Here is a 20,937-nt window from a genome sequence, read left to right on the forward strand (position 1 = left end):
GGAGAAGCAGTAGAGACAGGCTTAGGTCAAAAGGCCCCGAAAGATTCTTCCCATCAAGCCCCCATCCAAAGCCCCATCCAACAGCCTACAGGGAAGGAGAAAACTCCACACCCTGGACCTTCCTGCGGTCAGATGGGGACCTCAGGGGAAACGTTGTTACCATGACTTTTTATTCAGTAAATTCCACTCTTCAGAAAATTATCTTCAAGAAATAGTGAGAACAGTGAAGCCACGATTTATAGGCAAAGATGATCATCACAGCATTTCTTATTAACACCTAAAAGTGGAAACCGGTATTTAAATATATGTAAATAAGAAACAAATATTATACAATCACTGAAAGACCACATTACCAGACAAAACTGAATCACATGATAACATTAAGAGGGGAAAAAGCAGATACAAAACTGTATATACAGCCTGAACCTAATTTGGTAAGAAGTTATGAACAATCTAATGTCAAAAGTAGAATTAGTGGTTCATTGTTCAGCAATAAGATCACAGGTTATTTCATTCTGCATATTTTTCATGTTTTTAAAAATCTGTATGAAACCAGTATATATTACGTTATAACCAGAAGAAAGCACCAGCAATGCTTGAAAAAACTAATTTTAAAAAGTAAACATTTCTTGGGTCCGATTTCCTGTTCCCTAGCACCACCTTACCATTTGCACTCTCTAGGTCTCCATTTCCTTTGTTAAAAGAAAGTATTAAACCAGCGTTTTTCAAACTATTCCATAGAACCCCAGGGTACTGCAAGGGGCTTCTGAGATTCTTCAAGTGACTGAATTTGAATTTAACATGTGAATTACTTTAGCCATTTTTTTTTTTTACTTTAGCCATTTTTTTAAAACCATAATTTAAGTCCAGTATGCACTCTCAAACATGTTAGATACCCAAATTTCAACACCCTAGAGGGCAACAGCCTATGTATGATTTTGTACTGCCAAATTAATTCCTTTTGTACAGACGTTGACGTTTCTTCTTAAAATTGTCTATTAAAGAATATCCTGATATTTACAAGATGACATTTGGGGGGGGAGGGAGAAAATTTACCATTCACAACTATTTAACTTGGTTAGCCTTAGGTACTGCAGAAAGACAAATCCAAGAATAATGTCAACGCTAGGACTGCTAGAAAACAGCACTTGTCTCTAACCTCACTGCCAAACCTCGTGCGAGATCACCTCAAAAGCTTCATCACTTTTGGTGGCTCCCTTCAGAAAATATTAAAACCCTTATCCCAAAATGTTTTGGGTTTTTTTTTTAAGATTTTATTTATTTATTTGACAGAGATCACAAGTAGGCAGAGAGGCAGGTAGAGAGAGGGAGGAAGCAGGCTCCCTGCTGAGCAGAGAGCCTGATGTGGGGCTTGATCCCAGGACCCTGGGATCATGACCTGAGCTAAAGGCAGAGGCTTTAACCCACTGAGCCACCCAGGCACCCCCCAAAATGGTTTTTCTATATAGAACTGTTTGACAAGTAAGTATTCTGCCACCAGAAAAATAACGTGGAAAATCACTCAATTCAACCACCCTACCTGTAAGTCTCCTGCTGACCACGTGTGGTTCCATGAAGCACAGTGTGGGGTACCATGGGGAGAGGGGAGCATGGTAAGTGGGGTCCAGGTGAGTCCTGGCTTTCAGGTGTGCCCTGTGACACTGGGCATAGTATTTCTCAATCTGAGCCACAGGTCCCTTATCGCTTAAAGGGGTATAAAATCCTCAGAGTTGGAGGGGTCCGAGGAGATAGCTGGGTAGCTGCAGAACCATTCGTGTTCTATCATTACCACTGTTTGGTCTATGTGGGAGGAGGGGCAGGAGAACAGTGGGCAAGGCAGCGTGGCACCAACAGTTCACAGGGGCAACAGACGGAAGTGCTTTCAGACAGTTCCTAATAGAAATGTCTTCACTAATAAAATCCAGAGCCGTTTCGCTCTAGATGACCCAGCCCATGCTTCTCTCCTTGCCTTCTCTACCATCTCACTTTATACTCCACAAGTACATTTTTCCTTTAGTAGTAAATCATTTTCAAATCTCCACGTTCTACTGCCCTGCACACTGCTTAAATGTGATTTTTTTTTTTTTTTTTTTTTTTTTTTTTTTTTTAGTTATCCTCTGGGAAGAGGCTCCAACAAGCCCCTTTAAAAAAAAAAAAAAAAAAAAAAGCTTTAGTTACAACAGAACCATTCAATTCAATGTAGATCAGAAATTACATAAAACTTGTGGTAAAGCCAAGAAAATGAGAGGGGAACAACTTAGTTTTAGAATACAGTCACATGTTCCTTACAAGGAAACACACTGTAGGACTAGTGTAGGACTCCTTTTTCATCTGGACACGTCACAAACAACGAATGCCATAGGACCCCAAGCTCAATAATCCTAAAGCTAATTCTGCTCAAAAACTAAAGGATCAAAAACGAAGTCAACTGTTTCTGAAATAGCCAGCTCTTTTGGTATATCACCTACAGGAACAAAACTCTTTTACATTTAGTATTTCATTTGATCTGTATAACCTCAATAGAGGAGCCCACTAACTCTATTTGGAAATTAACACAGATTAAATGACTTGCTCAATATCTCAGGGTAATTTGTGATGGACTAAAGACTAACCATCAGGCATCCTGTCTCATGAGCTCATTGCTTTTCTACCAGATCAGACATGTGCCTGAACTCCTCTGGCTTTTTGGTCTCCAACAATGACTGAGCTTCAAATTAACACAAGTTCGGTTGCTCATTCACAAGATTTTAAAAAATAAATAAATAAAATACATACATATAATGCTAATAACCCATTATAGGATGCTAACTAAACCTGTTGGGATATTCATTTTGCAATCTACATGTACATCAAGTTAGGCTGTTCACCTTGGACTAGTGTTCTGACAATCACATCTCAGAACTGCAAAAAATAACTATAGTTACGTGGTACCTAGCAATTGACAAAGCATATGCACTCAAATATCCTATCTCCTGTGTGACCCAGAGACCTTCTCCAAAGTTAACAATATTCTCTGCCTGTAATCAACAGGGAGAAAAGCCTCATGCCCCATAAAGGGCTGTCCAGAGACAACGGCAGCAATGGGACTGGCACACACCTGAGGGGGATCCAAGAACCGTAGCAGGGTCCCACCCCACCCAAGAACCCTCTTATTTGAGCACAAGGGAGTTTCTTGTGTTTTGTTGCTCATCCTCCTAAAAAAAACAGGAAAATAAAAGTTAATGCGGCCTAATTTTCTACAGACTTTCAAAACACTAATATTTGATGTATAGACTCCAAAGGCTACGGTGTTTATCTCCCCTGAAAAATGAGGAGGGCAAATTTAAGTTTGGGGACAAAAGCCTAACAGCACCAGACTCATGAGGTGAAGAGGTGGTGGCCTGAAAGACAAGTTCCTCTTCTCTACCATTTAGTTACCAACCTACACTAGTTTACCAGATAAAGAGGACAGCAGTGAATTAGGATTAGGGGAAACACGACGGAATTCAATAAGGTGTAGGAGCTAAGCATGTAGGTTTTGAGGTTGGGGTCTGGGCTCCTCACTGACCGGCTAGCTGCAAGCCATTGGCAAAGTTCCTTCCCCTCCACACACTTCAAACCGGGAACGCCTAACTTGCCGTAAGGACTTAAGCAGACCGAGGAACGGTCACTGCGCTCTCTTTTAAAGTAATATCGTGTTTTTAAGCATTCATTTTAGCAAGTGAGAAATTCCCAAATTAAGACAGCATTTTCCGACAGAGGGGCACCTACGTATGACATGCGTAAGTCCGCCCTGGGCTCTCCTGAAAGCAGCTGTCCTCCCATCCTGGAAAAGCTCACATTCCAAAGGGAGGCAGAGCTACTGCAAAGGCCCCAAGGCATTCCCAGAACCAATCATGTGCAAGTCGGGGAAGGGTGCACCCCGAAGTGGCAGTCTTACAGAAACTGCGCGGCATGGGACAACAGTATCAAGTGCAATTTCTCAAAGATGAGATTTCAAGTTTTGGTTCCTCCCCTTCTGAGTAAGCCCGGGGCCAGCCTGCAGGGCCTTGCTGGGTGCTAAGTGGCCCAGCATGCTTATAGCAGGAGTCATGGAAGAACTGCATTAACTGTGACCCTTCAAACAGCATAATTGCCACGTCTATGTGTCAGGGCCGACACTTAGGCCTGCAGAGCCTGGGAACGGGCTGCCCTCCACCAGCTGGAGCTGGCTTGTCTTCGCCACATGCCTGTCACTCCAGGGTGAGGGTTTGAGGGGGAGAACACATACCTCCCCCCACCCAAGTCCGTCCTTGATTGGCCTCCACCATGGACTCTGGCCTGGCTCATTTCTCTCCCCACTGGACTGCTATATCACAGAACCACTGCCATTCTGCACAGCACAGGAGATACATGTCTGCATGGATGGCCGGGAGCTTGCCATCCTCTCCAATTTCTCTCCTCTTGGACTCCCACAAAACTCCTCAGGGCACAGACACCAGGATCTCACCGTCTCCACTCCGGACAAGCCCAGTTCCAAGGCGCTAGCATCATGCAAGCTATTTGCCCTGCCCAGAAATAACTCTGCTCTCTCTTCAAGCTGTGCCTCAAGTCCCAAGCTTTTCCTCAAATTTCCTTTGACCAAGTCCTCCCTCCTGAAGCCTTCTTGAGCATGAAGATCAATAGTATACTCGTGGCACTAAATTCAAGTGTGTTGTCCTGTGGCTAACTAGGGCTATCACTTAACTTGACCTAGGTCAAGTCACTGTTTCAGCCTTTTCCCTATGTGGCTTCCCATAGCTGCTCACTAACTCAGAGAACAAGCTTCCCAGACAGCAAACAGTAACTATCCTCCCAATAAGAGAGAACTAGTAAGTTCTCAAGGTCCTCTGGTTAGATTTGACAGTGGCCCTGTGTAGTTCTAGTAATTTAACCCAGATTCACTTTATATTCACACTGAACATGTAAGCTTTTAAGGGGACACATCTCTAAGCTCCAGGTGCTGGAATAACTCAGCCTGCACAGAATATTCACATGTCTACAACAAGCAGAAGGGACCTCTGAAGAACAATGACCCAAGGTCCAGATAGCCTGGGGGGAACCCTGCCATTCTGAGCACTCTCCACCTCCACTTAGCTGAATGGTCATCTATGGTCATGACTGTGAGCCATCCAAAGACCATGAAGACTATTGACAGAGAGGTGCATCCCTGGAGGGACCCAGTTCTACATGGCAGCAAGAAAGAGAAAGACCACTGTAAGCCTGCTGGCATCCTCCAAGACTTAAGTCACCCCAGTCCTGCCTTCCACTCACCAGCTAAGAAGAAAGAAGAAAATTCCCTGCAGTCATCCTTCTGGAGCCCTGTGTCATGGTCTGGAACAATGCAGTACTCTACAGAGGCGGGACACTTGACCAAAGAACCTTTGGGAGTCATCACCAGGCTCCATTTTTCTATACCACAGGTCAGGTTCTTACCAGAGCCCTGCCTCCAAGAACAGAATTCAAGAAACTAGTTTGTTCTATCTAATTACAACTGGAAGGATGATTGGCTTTCCATGAGCTTGGTCTGGCTCAGGTATCTGAGAAGAATTCACAAGAGCCAACCAAGACAAACCCACAATTCAACAGTCCCCACAGGAGAAGACATCCCACCCTCCTAAGTTCACCCTCAGGGTCGTCATCACCCCCTGTTCTTGGGAGGTGTGAATCCAGAAGATCAGGCTACCACACAGATGTACTCTGAGGGGAGAGGGAATCCATTCTGAAAAATAAGCCCCGGAAACAAACTCCCCACCAGGCAAGGCCAAGGTAGCCCCTCACAAACGGACATGCCAGCAAGCAAACGCCCAGTCATTCGGCTTCTCAGAAAGTGGGAAGCCTTTTCCCAGCAAAAGTTCTCCACTAACTCTGTCCCCTCTCTCTTGCTCTTCCAGCCCATAGTGACTTTTCCTTGGTTCCCTCAACAGGGAAACCAAACCAACTGCTGCCAAACCAACTTAAGAAAAAGAAGTCACTAGAATGTCAAGAAATAAAGCACCTCGCAACACACATATTTAAATATCTCCACGGGTGTAGGTCTCAGTGCAACAGCAAAGAGTCTGGGGGAAACAGTGTCTCTGCAAACAGCAGTTTATTTGAAAAGAATACATCTAATTTATCTCCCGTCCTGTTACTTCCTTAGCAGTACGGAAAGAAAATGAAGCCAGCTCTGATGGGGGCAACTTTAATTTTGCAGTATTAAAAATGAAAAGGGGCTTCCTTTGCCATCATCCTAGGCTCTTCCCACTCACATCTGCTGCACATCTGAGCACCATTCAGGAGAGTCAACAGCATTAACCAGCAGGGGCATGGAGTCCACAGGGACGAAACTACTACAGATGTCACATTCGGACAGCGGTCAGCAACACAAGTGTCTTTCTCCGCACGTCTGCTATCACTCTCCTCTCTTTACTGCCTCTGCCGGGAGCTCCCCGTAGGGTACCCTCACTGGAGGTATGCCATATAGAGAAAGCATCTTTTCTTCGGTAAACAAAGCTGTACCTAGGAATCATCCAGCGTCTCACTGACCCATATCCAACTCAGGCCAGAGTTCCAGAGACCATCTTCCTCCACCCACGATCCAAGTCTTTCCCCCTCGGATCCATACATTTGTTACTACAATAATTTGAGACTTCATCAGAAAGGCCATTAGGCTGGCAAACTTTCAATAATTTAAGTGATTCCTTGTATATAAATATTTCATATCAGAAATCGATTTCCAATGAAGTACGCATGAAGAATGACCACACGGAGTGGTGTCCAACTACAGCCTGTTGTTCCCAGATATGGGCGGCGTGATGGTGCCTCTGAAAAACTCAATTCCACACGAGGCCCTGCAGGATTCTGCCTACGCACCGCCTAGGTACAAGTAAAACGCCTGCCTTTAACTCTTCTTTCGCGTCACAGCAGAAACAGAGCCAATGGAGTCTTCGGGATGAAGGGCGAAATCAAAGTCTTTGAAACAGATTTTTTTTGCCAATAACCTGGGAGGATTGAGAAGCTTGAGAAATGATGCCGGATCCTTGAACGGTCATGTCTGGAAAGCACTGCATTTAGTACTGGGTTAACACAAGACTAAGATTTAAAGCACTCCAACCCTCAAAGAGCTCTGGTCACCTGGCCCCTCGCATGTCATGAGGCAAAGAAAAAATTCCTGTTTCTCCAAGTTGTGAGAAAACACAGGCTGTGATGATGCAACCCCAGGTCGCCAGACATGCACACGTGCTTCCCGAGTGGCATGCACAGCAGTCACATTGGAAGGGGTGAACAAAGAACAGGGACGCACCATTAACCAGGGCTCCAGGCAGCAGAGAATAAACCAATTCAAAACCAATAGGCACTGAGGCCCCAACAAAAACTTTCTAGGCAGCCTCAGGAGTGCGATAGCCCAGGACCCTAGGCAACGCTCTGGTGTAGCAAAGAAGGAAAGGTAAGCAGGGGGGCCTCACTGAAGCCCCCCACCTTGCCCTCTCCAACACTGGCCACTGCTTTCCACCTTTTCTTCCTTGGGTACCAAGAGGGGGAGATGTAACAAGATCAAGTAGGGGCTGAACCATGTAAAATATGCCCAATTCTTGTGCCAAGGCTGCAGCACAAAATTGAGCAAATTAGCATGCATATATAACCGCTCTATGTACTATTCGGCAAAGAACCACCTCACTGATGGAGACTTAGAACACACGTGTGTGCATGCACGTGCACGCGCGCGCGCACACACACACACACACCGTGAAACTATTTTTTACCAGAGCAATAGCTGGAGGGAAAAAAAATTCTAACTCCTCAAGCCTTATTGAAAGCTAAATCCTGTCTCGCTTTAGCTGGTGCATTGTTTGATGTAGCTAAATTAACAAAATATTCCCTTGGCATTTAAATTATCTTTTTCTTTCCCTTTTCCTCCTTGTAAGCAGAGTGGGGGGAGACGCATAATAATTCAAAAGACAAAGCAACTTCAAAACAAAATCAGTTACTTGTAAACAATCCTTGTGGGGACTTTTTCCCCTGCTCTCCTCACGCCCCCCCAACCCCAAGAAAAACAGCCCTGCCAGTTGTAATAGAAAGCCAAGTAAAGATAAATCAATTAGCTTGCTAATTTCTCCCCTCTCATTTATTTAGCTCTGCACTGTATTTGTCGTAATTGACTACAATTATGTTAATTACTAACTCCAGTATAATTACTATATTTATTGTCATTGAGCATGCGATGTACCCACAGCAAAGCTGGCATTTGTGGGGCATCAAGAAAGCAAACTGTCGAGAGGTGATTCTCTCTGCAAACTGGCGGATGTGGCTTCAGCAAATCAAAGGGCAAAAGAGATTTCATGCAATGTTAGTTTGAAAGCACCGGTTCATTAAGGATATTAATTTTCTGATAACTACACATTTAAGCATGACACACTAGAGCAGGATCTACAGGATTTCGCAATTATTAATGCGTGACAGTTTCAAATGCTAAGTGAATCAATTAAACAGCAGCATTCACAATTTGAGAAGAGATAACTGCTTCATAACTACCTAAGACTACAATTTTCACATGACAAAAAAGAGCCATTGAGGCGCCTTCAAAACCTGACAGGTCAAGAAAGAAGTTTGAAACAAAAGCACCTTACAACCATCATCTCTCCTCTTTACTTGTCAGATCAACTTTGCTAGTGTCTCCCCAGAAACGGCATCACATGCCAGCTGCCACAAGGTGATTTTTCATGTCTTGTCAAAGAAATCTTTTATTCTATTTGCTCTGCATTAACATGTTACATTTATTGATCAAGGGCCTGTTCGGCAGCCACAGCAGGGCACTGAGCTCTCCATGCCTACGGGGCTTTGATGTCCCGGTGACATTCGAGCCCGAATAATGCACATACTAAATGGATTTAATGCAGAAATGTGTTTGGGCCTGACAGTTACATTAATAACAGCCCCTCACACTGATAAATATGCAATTGCTACTATTAAGAGTTACCCAATTATGGGGAAAATATTTCTCTACCTTATAAATAAATCCATCAAGAAAAAAAAAAAAAGTTTTAACAATGGTGCATTTTCTTAAAACACTTCTCCAGCTGCAGAAAACAGGGCATGTGGGGGTTAACACCCCCTCTCCGGCTCTCCCCTCCAATTGTTTTTAATAAGTCTTGCTTTATCTCAAGAATGGTTTGGGGGTTTTTGTGGTTTTGTTTTGTTTTGTTTTAAACCTCTTCTGTTGGTCTTCCCTGCTCTACCCGTCTCTTATTTTTTCAGAACCAGAGAAAAAGCAGACACTCAAGGACACTGAAAATCGGGTTCTGTATAAACTCAGAGAGGAGCTTAGGGGAGGTGGTGCAAAGGTGGGGGGCACAGAGCTGATCTCTGTAATGATGGCTCTGGAGGAGGAGGGGTCCTTAGAGCGCGAAAGAGAGAGAGAGAGACCCTAAAAACCTGAACATATGTGTCTGTCTCCTTCATTTAATACCTTCAGTGACCTTGTGCTAGGGCAGTGATGGGGGTGGGGGTGTGAAGGGGAAGGGAAAGCAGCTGGGAGAGCAGAGACCTTTTATTAGAAAAGTCTTGGCCAGGGAGAATTTGTAGTTATTATATCTCTGCAGTTAAACACAGGCACCCAGCAAAAGCATAATCGTTCCCTTTTCATCATAAAGGAGCAGAGAACAGCTGAAATGACCAACACTGCAGTCCCAGAGGACTCCAGAGGGAAGAGGGTTTTCAGATGGTGGGTGTGTGGATGCAAGTGAATACATGTGCAAGTACAGACCGGGACACACACACACACACTTCTTTTCTCTCCAGACTCAACCCTCATGCATGCAGCAGTGGGTCTCAGAGTCCCCATCCCAAGGCTGGGACAGAGAACCACAGCAACTACCAAGCCACTTCCCAGGACAGTAGCCTTCATCTGAGCCATACCTCACAGCCCAGTGTGGAGAGGCGGGCAAGAAGAGAAGGGACTGAGTTTCCTGGGAACCTCCCACCTCCAAGCCAGACCAGGTCTTACCATAAGGTCCTGTAAACCCAATGTTTCCGAACCAGGTTTTTGGAGAAACAGACGAGAAAACGCAACAGATTGGACACGGAAGCCAACAGGGTCCCCAGTTTGGAGCTGCAGAATCCACTGTGACCCCCCCTCCCCCAACAATGGTGGCTTCTGCAGGCTGCTCAGTAACTTTAAGAAAAAAAGGAAATCTTTTCCCTGCACAAGGAAATACAGGCTTGGAAAAGGCTGCCCATCTTCTTGCACACAAAAAAGCAACAGCTTATATTTTAAGAAGCAGTTTGGAGTAGCTATAGAGATGAAGTCAAATCCCCACGGCCATTTAATCCCCCCTCTTCCATTTAACCATCAGAGTAGTCTGGGGCCAACTCCTTCCTCTGTCTGGGTCTCCGTTGCTTCATCTGTAAACTGTGGGTAGTAACAGTCACATTGTAAAATGCTGTTAGGAAGACTGAATACCACTTGACGTGTTCTGCTCAGCTCTGGCAGATAGTAAGAGCTCCGTAATATTGGTTATTAAGACAATAAACATGACTAGTGTCAGTCATCTGATACCTTGTCACTGGACTTCTTTGGAGAGTGAAGCCAGTCCCCTCTTAATGCCTATTTGCGAAGTTCTTTTATTGTGGAACTCCAGAGAGTCACTTTACAACCTATCTGGGACAAGATTCAGAGGTCTTCCTCAACCAAACGCTGTTAGCATGGGGAAGGGTTCTTTTTGCCCAAGGCTGCCCCATGCCCTGCAAAGCATCTCTGGCCTCAGCCACTAAAAGCTAGTAGAACCCCTACCTCCATCATTGTGACAGAACTTTGTGGTTGAGAATTTGAAGGGCCAAGAAGGACAAAGTCTGAAAGGGTGAAGCTTGCCCAATCTCTACCCTTCCCCCAAAACACCATTCCTTCCAACTGCTACCCTGACAACATGGCAGGCACCTTTGTCCACAGGATGGACGGCAGGGCAGATGGAGAAGGGAGAGCGGTGAGGCCCAAGTTAAACAGCTCAGGGAGACAAACTTTACAAAGGGAAATTAAACCCAAGGTTCTGAGGGAGTAAAACAGTTGAGAAGGGAAATAAAAGGCATTCCAAGAAAGTGTAGGAATTTCTTATTCTAGAGACAAACACAGTAGGAAATCTGGAGACACTGTTTATCAAAGTACTTTCTAAATCACACTGAAAGTTACAGGGAAAGTTACAACATCATCTATGAGAAAGCTGAACATCCTGACAGCCCCATAGACAACTCTCTCCAATCTTCCACCACTTCCCCAACGGAGACTTACCCACAGTGGCTCAAAACCCATTTTCCCTGCCCAGAGGGTTATAAATCTAGGAAGGCAGGACATTCTTGGATGAGGAAGAGGATGGTACTGTTTAATCCATGATATCTGCTCCCTTAGTGATCTTCCCTCACCCCCCTCCCATGCAAGGGAAGGCCAGTGATATTCTTGGAACGAAAAAGGTGCTTTTTGCAACACTGCCCAACTGAGAACACTCATTCTGACACACAAAGATCCTTGCCTCCTTGGAATTCATCAATGCCCTAGAACTATTTTGAAAATTCACTAACAGTTTATCTTTCTAAAGTCTATCTTTTCTACCACCATCTCTACCCCTCAAGGTTTAGGGACGTGAGCTCTGTGGTCATCTCCACCCCACGATCAATGTGCTCTCCAAGTAAGACCACTGCATTTGCATTTTAAAAACAAGTATGGACAAGGTTCCCGGCTGCAAAGAAATGATTTGATGAAGACCTATGTCAACAGAACATGCCCTATGAACTGTTCTCCTGCGAGTCTGGGTGGGGAATTTTCTCTGACCCATTCCCACTGTACTATGAACAAAGGTATGCTCCTAACAGACAAAGATGAAAATACATAGAAGACAACTGGGTTGAGCCTATGGAATGTCAAAGGCAGCTGGAGAACTGAAGTAATTGGTTAGCATCGGCTAGGTTACGCTGTGTTAACAAACACCTTAAACTCTTACATTGTTCTCATCTAAAACTGACATCCAACATGGATAAGCTGAGGGTTTTGCTCATTTACAGTCAGAACCCAGGGATTACAGCAGGTAGAAGAGTAATTGGCAAACTGTGCACTGGCTTTTCAAGTTTCTGCCAGTTGGTCATACCAAAGGATGCAGCAATGTGCCAACATTCCATGTGCAGAAGGAGAGAAAATCCTGAAGGTCCATCAGGAACCCCAATGACTACCATGGATTGAACTGGCCCCTGAGGAGGATTCAGCCTAGGCTTTCAGCCTCCCTAACAACATGTTTTAGCTCCAACTATAGCTATGCTTCTTGAAAACCTATTATGTGCCACGTAATTTTTTAGGCACTTTCCGCAGTCACACACTCAATTTCTACAATCAGCCTAAGGCCAGTTAAACAACTGGTGAGTGACACGATTGCAAGCCAGGGTGTTTAACCACAAAGCCTTGGTTCCTTCTAATTCCCTGCCCATTTTCCCAATTTTGCAGCAAGTTACCAGGCCCAATTTCACCTGGCACTTCCTATCAGACACGACTAGTGGTGTGCCCATCCCTGGAGACCTTACTGTGCACCTCCAGTGTCCACCTCACTGCCTTTGTGGGGATGAGGGTCACAGAGCCACCATTTCTTTAGAGCTCTCCTGCCTTTCACTGTCATCATCCTGGCCAAAGCCAGGGAAGCAACAAGCAAGCTCCCACCTTTTTCTCCTCAACAATCCCCGCATCAAGTACATTTATCAGAGTGATGCTAAGTAAGATGCAAGTGCAAATAATTTGGTTTTTAAAATGTATGCTTCCTGTTGCCATAGATCAATTAAACCCTCTCCATTTTATTGCCAGATTGACACAGATGTATTTATCGCAGTTTGCCATGGGAGCCCTGCTCTGCCCACTGTGTTCAAGCAGCTCAGCAAGCAACTGACTCCAATCACTAGGGACTCAGGGCCCTTGGGGCTGTGGGATTTGGGACGGACACCACAGAGAACTCTGTCCCTTCCCAATCCAGGGAAAAAGGGAAATTGAAGCTGGAGTGGCTCATTAACAAGCTCTTTGCCTTGAGCAGATCACACAACTAGCACTGGCCAGAGCATAGGAACTTTGTTGATCAGAGTAAAAATAAAATATGAAAACCTCAAAAACAAGTACAAGGAAGAGTTTGGGACAATGGGTTCTCAAATATTCTTAGTAGCAGAAATCGGTAGGTAGAAGCTCTCAAGGGCAATCTGACATCTTTATCAGACCCCTCTGACAATTCTGTCTCTATGAATTTGTCCCAAGAAACTAATCAGAGTCCTATTCATGAGTATTACAAGAATATTTATAACGTATTTTTAACAGTAAAAATCTGGAAACAATCTAAACGTCCAACACTAAGAAATAAGAAACCATTAAAAACTGTAATGTAGTATTTACTGATAGGAAAATGCTTCCAACACAATGTGAGCAACAGCACATTTTTAAGTATTTGGCATTATAAGAGGTTGGAAGACAATAAAGTGTCAGCAGTGGTGATTTCTAGTGGCAAGATTATCAGTGACTTGAAGAAAGAGCATTTCCTTATACTTTGTGTTGAACATTTCTGTGTTGATCATGTTTCTATTTAAAAAAAAAAATCTTCAAAAAACAACATCTCAGTACGATTTCATGCAGATGCAGACATTGGACTCGTGATCATTAATGCATTAAAATTCAAGAAGCAACATTCCTCCTCCTAGGCATTACCTGATGAGCTCCCTAAAGCCTCTATCCCCCATTCCAGTGTGAATGGCAATCACCTGTCCCTGGGAATCATGTCCAGGAAGGAGATGTAGGCTGAAAGGCAGAGGAGAGAATGTGTGTCTTTGAAGGCAGGCAGAAGTTTCATTCGGACCGGTTTTCCTGCTTCGATTTTCAACTTGCAACCTGACAGGGTACACACCAGCTCCAGAGACTTTCATTTCCCCAGGGCAGAGTCCCAGAAACAGTACAGCTCGAATTTCCACAACCTTCTGCATAGACAGGTAACCAGTTTACTATTGGCAGACCCAAAAGAAGCAGAAGATTCACAAGAATTAACGCAGGAGAGAAGGCAGACATGTAACAGGATAAAATTTTCTATGTACAGGGACTTAAAACCTAAGTTTAGAGCTTATAAATCCCTAAACCTCCTTCCCTCTAGCATGAACAGTGGCCACAGAAGAATCAGGAGAACAATTACTTTTATCAATGAGACTAACAATGTTGATGGTGTATGGTTATGAATTTATGGTAAGACAACAGAGAAGGATGTTCCTAATGTGAGTGGTTAACTGAAGACTGGTGCCCCCCTTTTAACTACTACATTGGCAAGAAGGAATACAATATGGCCACTTAAGACATTCGTATTGTAGTATATGCACAAAATAGCTCTGGAACTATCCAATGTTGAGTAACAGCAGGGCCGAGGAGAACTGGGAGGCTAAAAATAATCTACATGTAAAGAAGGTTTTCCTCCTCTTTGCACATTTGTTCCTGTGCACTGTACACTGTGTGCGCACCCCTCCATTGCTCATTCCTGCCCCCATCCAGCTATAACCCAGTGTGGAGATCACACACCAAGAGGAACAGGCCCCTGACCAGATGGGACAGCACCTCAAACAACACTACAGAAATGTTCTCCTCTCAACAAAGGAGAATTAAATTCACAATTAAATTCACAATTCCCCTCATTCCAAATCTGTTTTCCTAACCTTCCTCTCACTCAATTGCCCTGCTTCTAGAACCTGTCCTTTCTCATGATAAATCCTTATATATCGAGCCCCTTCTCACCACTGACTCTGCTCATTTCTCTCCCTCCCTCTCTTTCTTCTTCTTCTTCTTCTCTCTCTCTCTCTCTCTCTCTCTCTCACACACACACACACACACCCCTCCCAGGGTCCAGCCCCTTCCCTGCTAAAGGGAAGCAGGGCCTCCGAGTTTGACAAAGACAGCTCTGTTTCTTCAGACCTGACAACTCAGTCCCATGACCTGTCCCCGCTGACACACTCCCTCATGGGGCCCATCCTCCTCCAACCCACATCCGGGCAAGGCAGCCACAGCCTGAGCCACAATGCCCCCAAGCTTCTGGAAGCCAGTCACAGAAAGAGCTCCTTCCGATAACCAAGCAAAGAAACCCTCTCCATGAGTCTGCACTGGGGAACTGCTTAAGGGACACACATGTCCCAGGCACTATCCGGTCCAGGCTCTGTACTTTTGTCCTATCCTATCCTTTTGTCCTATCCTCGGACCGATGACCCTCCTTAACTTCCTTAGAGTCAGCATTTCTTTGGCATCCTCTCAACACTATACATCAGTTTGACTTTTCAGTTTCCCTATCTCTCCAGAAGGATACCAACCTCTGTACCCACACACTCAGTGCCCACTCTCTTTCTACATAACCCTCTGGACACCCCTTCCCTAAAGACCATGCATCTCCATAAGGACCAGCCCAAAAAGCTCTGTCAGTTTAAAGTCCCCTCTACCTGCTGGTGACTTCACATCCTGCATTTTGTCCATTTTCTCTCAAACTGTTATTTCCCAAGTGTCTGGACTCAGAGGCTGGGAAAGAAAAGACCAAGTCATGGAAACACAAAAATGCCTGAGCCCTGGAATGGGATTCCATCTCGTCTCTCTACCCCAAGACAGTTTGTTCCTTTTGGAGGACAGCACAGTTCTCAAGGGAGCACTTAGAAGAAAAGCCCTACATGGAACCAGCTTATTAGGAAAACCACCACCCTGACCCCTGCTCATGTATCCCACTGTTATCTGCTTTCCAAGTACCTCCTACTTCCCTCTTCCAAGCCCCCAAACCAGTCACAATGGATAACTTCAATGAAGAAATGAAATCACTGTATATTTTCCAATGGAATAATACAGAAGATCACACTTAACTTCTGCCAAGATTGGAACAGTTGTTAGAGGTGCGCCTCCCTCCTGCCCCATGCCAACAGTGTCTGAATGGCTTCAAAATACCATCTGGGAGAAATCATCACAAAATATTTAAGGCTCCAATTCATTAAAAGAAAAAAAAAATCAAAGGAAGAACACACACACACATATATGCACCTTACCTGTGATTCAGCAAATCTCTGGGAGATGAGGTTATCCTGAAAAGCATTTCTAAACGCCCCCAAATGCCCCTGTTGGTTCCATCTCATTCCTTCCCCAAGAGTGTTCTAACTTATCTACATGGTCATCAGTGACAAAGGTAAAGAACAAAGTAACACTATGATGGTCCCCCTTGGAGGACCTTGGAGGAGAGGGAGGATGTCCACGCTCGCAGCTTTTTCAGTGGCACAAAGAGGCTAGCCAAAGATTCATCTGAAGCAAAGGCCCACTTTTGAGGTGTGATTTCACATGTCTCAGAGTCCCCACACCCTACGCAGAACTGGATGGTGATTTTCACCCACGGGCCATGACCAGGGGACTGGGCCTCCCTGGCCTGGTCTGCATCTTGTGAAGGGTACATACCTCAGAAGGTTAAAGCTCAGATCGAGCCTCTTTGCGAAATGTCCACAGTCCCTTCCAAGGTGCTCTGGAATTTCTCTGCAGTCCTGGCCTATGTAGGACACCTGGAAATTAAATGAAACAGAAACAATGTGGCAATTGGAAATCGCCCAGCTGCTCCCAACCCTGAGTCATTGATCTGAAGATTGCTTCCGCAACTTTGAACCAACGCGCTCCTCACACACACAAAAAAGCCCCATTTGTGACTGTTTTCCTGATCAAATCAGCTTTGGGGGCTTCAGGGACTCTGCCAAGAGTTCCCCTTTCCTGGTATCCTTAGCATGATGGAGGCTAATCCCAGCACAATGGAAATTGGACTGAAATTGGCCAGATTCAGGTGTCCAGAAAAGGCCCCATGTCAGAGCACGCTGATATAAAAACAGCAATCAGCCTCTCGCTCAGGGGCCTTTCCAACAGCTGCCCCTCTGGCTCTCCTCCTCCCTCTCCTCCTCTGTCCCCTTCCCCCCCCCCCACCCCAAATACCCTGTTATGCACATTACCTCATAAAAGACACAGCAGATGCACTTACCAGCATTCAACCTGCAGGGTGCTGGAACAAATAGGGTTGGACAAGAAAACCTCCCCAGACCGCCAATCCCATCCTATTACTACTCCATATAAAACATCCCCCGCACTCTGTACAAAGCTGATTTGAAGGCAGCAGGGAAACGAAGGGTGGCCACAGCTTGCAAGAAGAGTCTCCAGGGAGCCTTTTGCAACCAACCCTACTCGGGCTGCAGAGCTGTTCCCTTAGGCCTTTATTATTTTATCATCATTATTAACCTAGTGTATGTCCAAATATTAAGAAGCTGAATTGAAATTTGATGCCAGAATTTGATTGTAGGAAGGTCAGAGGGCTTTCTCACATCTCCAACCACTCAATCTTTGAAAAACGTTTTTTACAGATAGTTGCCAATTCAACCACAGGGCACTAATTCCAAAATCCATAGAACAAACCCATGGGTGACAGTTGGCCAGTGGGATCAAAATATAGGATACTTCTCTAAAGGACTCCCTACCCCCAGCTGCCAGGTAGAAATTCGGGCCTATTACATGACTACAGTCTTGATCCTTCCTCCCCTGCCCCCCAAATGCATCTCCTCCTATACATACATGTAAGAATGTCTTGGAATAAGTAAAAGATTCCCCCAGGGGTTATGCTTCCCAATGGAGACAAGAATATGGTGGCCATATAGAACTCAAGATATTAGGTTGAAATTATGATTACTAATATTCAATCCTAAAACTACAGAAATAGCACTTTCATAGGACTCAATCTTATTAAAAAAAAAAAAAAATCACACTGTACCTTCCTACACTCAGTTTCAAGTCTGCTCCCAGCCCTGTCCTATCCAATGGGCACAGTACAGTATCCTGTACTCACACTCTCAGTAACTTCATTTCTCAAGGAGAAAAAGGTTGGGAAAAAGGACAGAAAAATAGCAGATTCCGATAAAATAAGTTGGACTCCGGAAGACACAGACTAAAATATAAAGGTCTCTAAGTTCAATTTAGCCACCTCCATTTTCTACATGGGACCTGTCCTTCCTCAGAACTCCTTGGGTAATAAACTTCTGCTTCCAAACACAGACGGAAATCATACAGCAAGAAGAGACTGGGGATATAAGGCCCCAATCAATCTAGGGACTTTAATTCCCCTGCGGAAGCCCACTTGATCAGCAGCCATTTCTGTAGTACAATATCACAGTGACCCTGGAGGCCCATGGAAATCACCAGAAAACCCATCCCTTTCACCACATCATGCACCCAATCTCATAGGTATCGTTATTCAAGATCTCCGTGGTATATACAGCATAGAGGCTGAGGTTTAGATGTAGAAACGAAGCTCTGTCCTTATAGACTCACCAAGGACTCCATCTCGTAGGGACTCCATTTCTTGAAACCCCTCATGTTTTTAACAAAGAAACTAAGACTTCGGCAGCATGCCCACTGTAAGACAGCTTCGTAATGATAAAGTCCTGCACCAGGACTAGGAACTTCCAACTTGGGCACCATGGAGTTCTTATGAATCCACACATGGATGTGGATTTTCTTGATCAATAAACACCAGTGGCACATCTACCATCACGTTTTGGCTTCAAAAATGCATCTTCCTGGCTAAAAGGTTGTGACCTACTTCATGATATAGGATGTTGAGAGCACCAGAGGAGCATTAGAACCTAGGTAGAGGGAGATTTGCTCCCCCTTTTCTTCTGTAGGATCCCCTTTCAGAGGCAAAAGGAGCACCAAGGAAGCTATCACCATGAAGCCTGCAGATCATTCACATGCCTAACGAGACGTATCAGCTTGTTTTATTACAATAGCTTAACATAACATCCCAGGAAAACTCAAGCACAACTCTTTTCCACAGTGGAGACCAAGTCTCTAAAATTTGGGATGAAAACCAACCTGATAAGCCATCTGCATGCTTGGACACCCCACCACACCAACCCCAGGCTAAACTGGGGCATTTAGAGATGTGAGTTAGGCTGGCCACGTTTAAGGGTCCAAATCAGCAGGACAAGGTTTAAGGCTTAAAAGCAGCTAGCAACCACTGCCAGGCACAGCAACCAACACTCACAATGAGAACAAAGTCCTATTTAACAAGTACTCCTGGGTGGAAGACATTACCTCTCAGGGTATCAGGAAGCTTCTTGGAGCAGAGGCCCACCTACTGTAACAAGGCCCAAAGAGCCAGACCAAAAATAGTTTGCTACTTGAGCAAATAAGGGAAATCGAGACTAAGAGACCCTAAATGCCACAGAAGCAAGAGCACACCCAGAACAAGAGCCATTGCCTTCAGTGAGTTACTTTTAGACTGAAGAACCAAGTTTTGTGCTTTTCATTTGCCTACCTTAGGTCTCCGGTATCGCAAGACTTCTTCCTTGTGTGGAATGGTAACAGAAAGGGACACCATTACTGGGGAAATGAAAACTGATGAAGATTTCCCTGCCCTGCCCCCACCCAACCATAGAGGGATACCAGAGAGGAAAATAAGAAGGTCTGTGCAAAATGCCCACCCATACACATACCCAGCACCCCTGAGCAGAGGCCACAGGGAATTACTCAACTATAGGGGACTACAGATTTCTGTTTGCAGTTGAGACAGTCTGGGTCTCTGGACATCTCTAAGCATGGTAGAAGTGTTAGTTGACTCTTTATGAAGACGATTATTTTCTGATAATAATCAGCCCAGGAGTGGAAGATCCTGGATTTTAAATGTGCAGTAGTGAAAGCTCTGTCAGAATAGAAACTGTCACGGGCTGCTACTTCCTAGCTGTTATCCCAGATGGGTCACAATCTCACAGAGCTGGTTTCATCTTCTGTAAACTAGTCTAACACTAACCACATCCCAAAGGTATGATGAGTAAGGGAACTAACATGTATTAAATGCCTCCCACCTGGCTGTTAGCTAGTCGATCCTCATGAAATAGCCCAGTGAGTCATAGATCCTCAACTAACTTAGAGCAATGACAAGAGTACATAGCACTGTCCTCAGCACCTACTGGTCACTCAGTCAACAAGTGAATCAGACCAATACCCTTAAGAAAGGATTTGTTATTCCCATGTCTTGGGAACAAGATTTCAGAGTCCGAATTCCACGTTTGCATTTAGATCTACAATTGTATCGATGCCACTGCTTGGTCATAAACTGGCGGAAAAAGAAGATTAAGAACTTTATGCTGATATAAATGTTGCATTCAAGGCAAGAGAAAGCCAAATAAAGTCAGATTCATGTTGAATAAAAAGATTTTACAGAGAAGAATGGAGAGAGGGCTGACAGAAGCCCGTAGGACTCCTAAAACCCAGGGCAACAGCAGTCAGCCCACAGTGGTGTTGAAAGCAATGACCTAATTTCAACAAAACATCATCCATCTTCTTCAATTGTTTCAGTGGTGGTATGTTTGGTTTTTTGTTTTGGTTTGGTTTGGTTTGGTTTTTCTATGCCCTCAAACCATCTCTTTATTTGGGGGATAGGTCTCTATGAACTTTGAAAAAGTTCTATCTGGTTGTATGTTTGTATATTTAGGCAACATTGCAATAAGAACAGTTATCAATACTAAGGGCTCATGGAAGGCTTTTTTTTAAGAAAGCTCAACCAAAATTTAAGAAGTACCATGTGATACACATTCCAAAAACTACTTCTTGTTATGGCTGTCCCTAGAAACTAAAAAGGGCAGAACGCTAAAAACAAAGCAAAAAAGCCCACACCTAAACCCCCAGCTGGCCACTGGCCTAGGAGGTTCCAGACCTGGGAGACTAACACAGCATTTCTTCAGCCTGTCTTAGCTCCTCCCCAGCAGCTCCATCTGCTTAGCACAGTCCCCTAATGCTCAAAATGCCTCACCCACAGGTTTGGTTAGTAATTGCCTTTGAATCCTTTGGAGTAGTCTAAAAGCAGGCGGTGCAGCAAAATAATCAAGTTAGGGAAACCTGGGAAGAGAGAAGGAGGCACAGGCAAG

At 44.6% G+C, this 20,937-nt stretch overlaps 1 protein-coding gene across 3 annotated transcripts in view; it reads right to left on the reverse strand.

Moving 5' to 3' along the window:
* LRMDA (leucine rich melanocyte differentiation associated) overlaps positions 1-20,937 on the reverse strand; it is a 1,047,313-nt gene that overhangs the window by 1,024,482 nt on the left and 1,894 nt on the right. For all 3 annotated transcript variants that reach the window (XM_059169813.1, XM_059169814.1, XM_059169815.1), the window contains exon 2: positions 16,439-16,539. In XM_059169813.1, coding sequence (XP_059025796.1) covers positions 16,439-16,539 — 101 coding nt within the window. The remainder of the gene's footprint in view (positions 1-16,438; positions 16,540-20,937) is intronic.

Source organism: Mustela lutreola, chromosome 4 (assembly GCF_030435805.1).
Source record: "Mustela lutreola isolate mMusLut2 chromosome 4, mMusLut2.pri, whole genome shotgun sequence".
NCBI lineage: Eukaryota > Metazoa > Chordata > Mammalia > Carnivora > Mustelidae > Mustela > Mustela lutreola.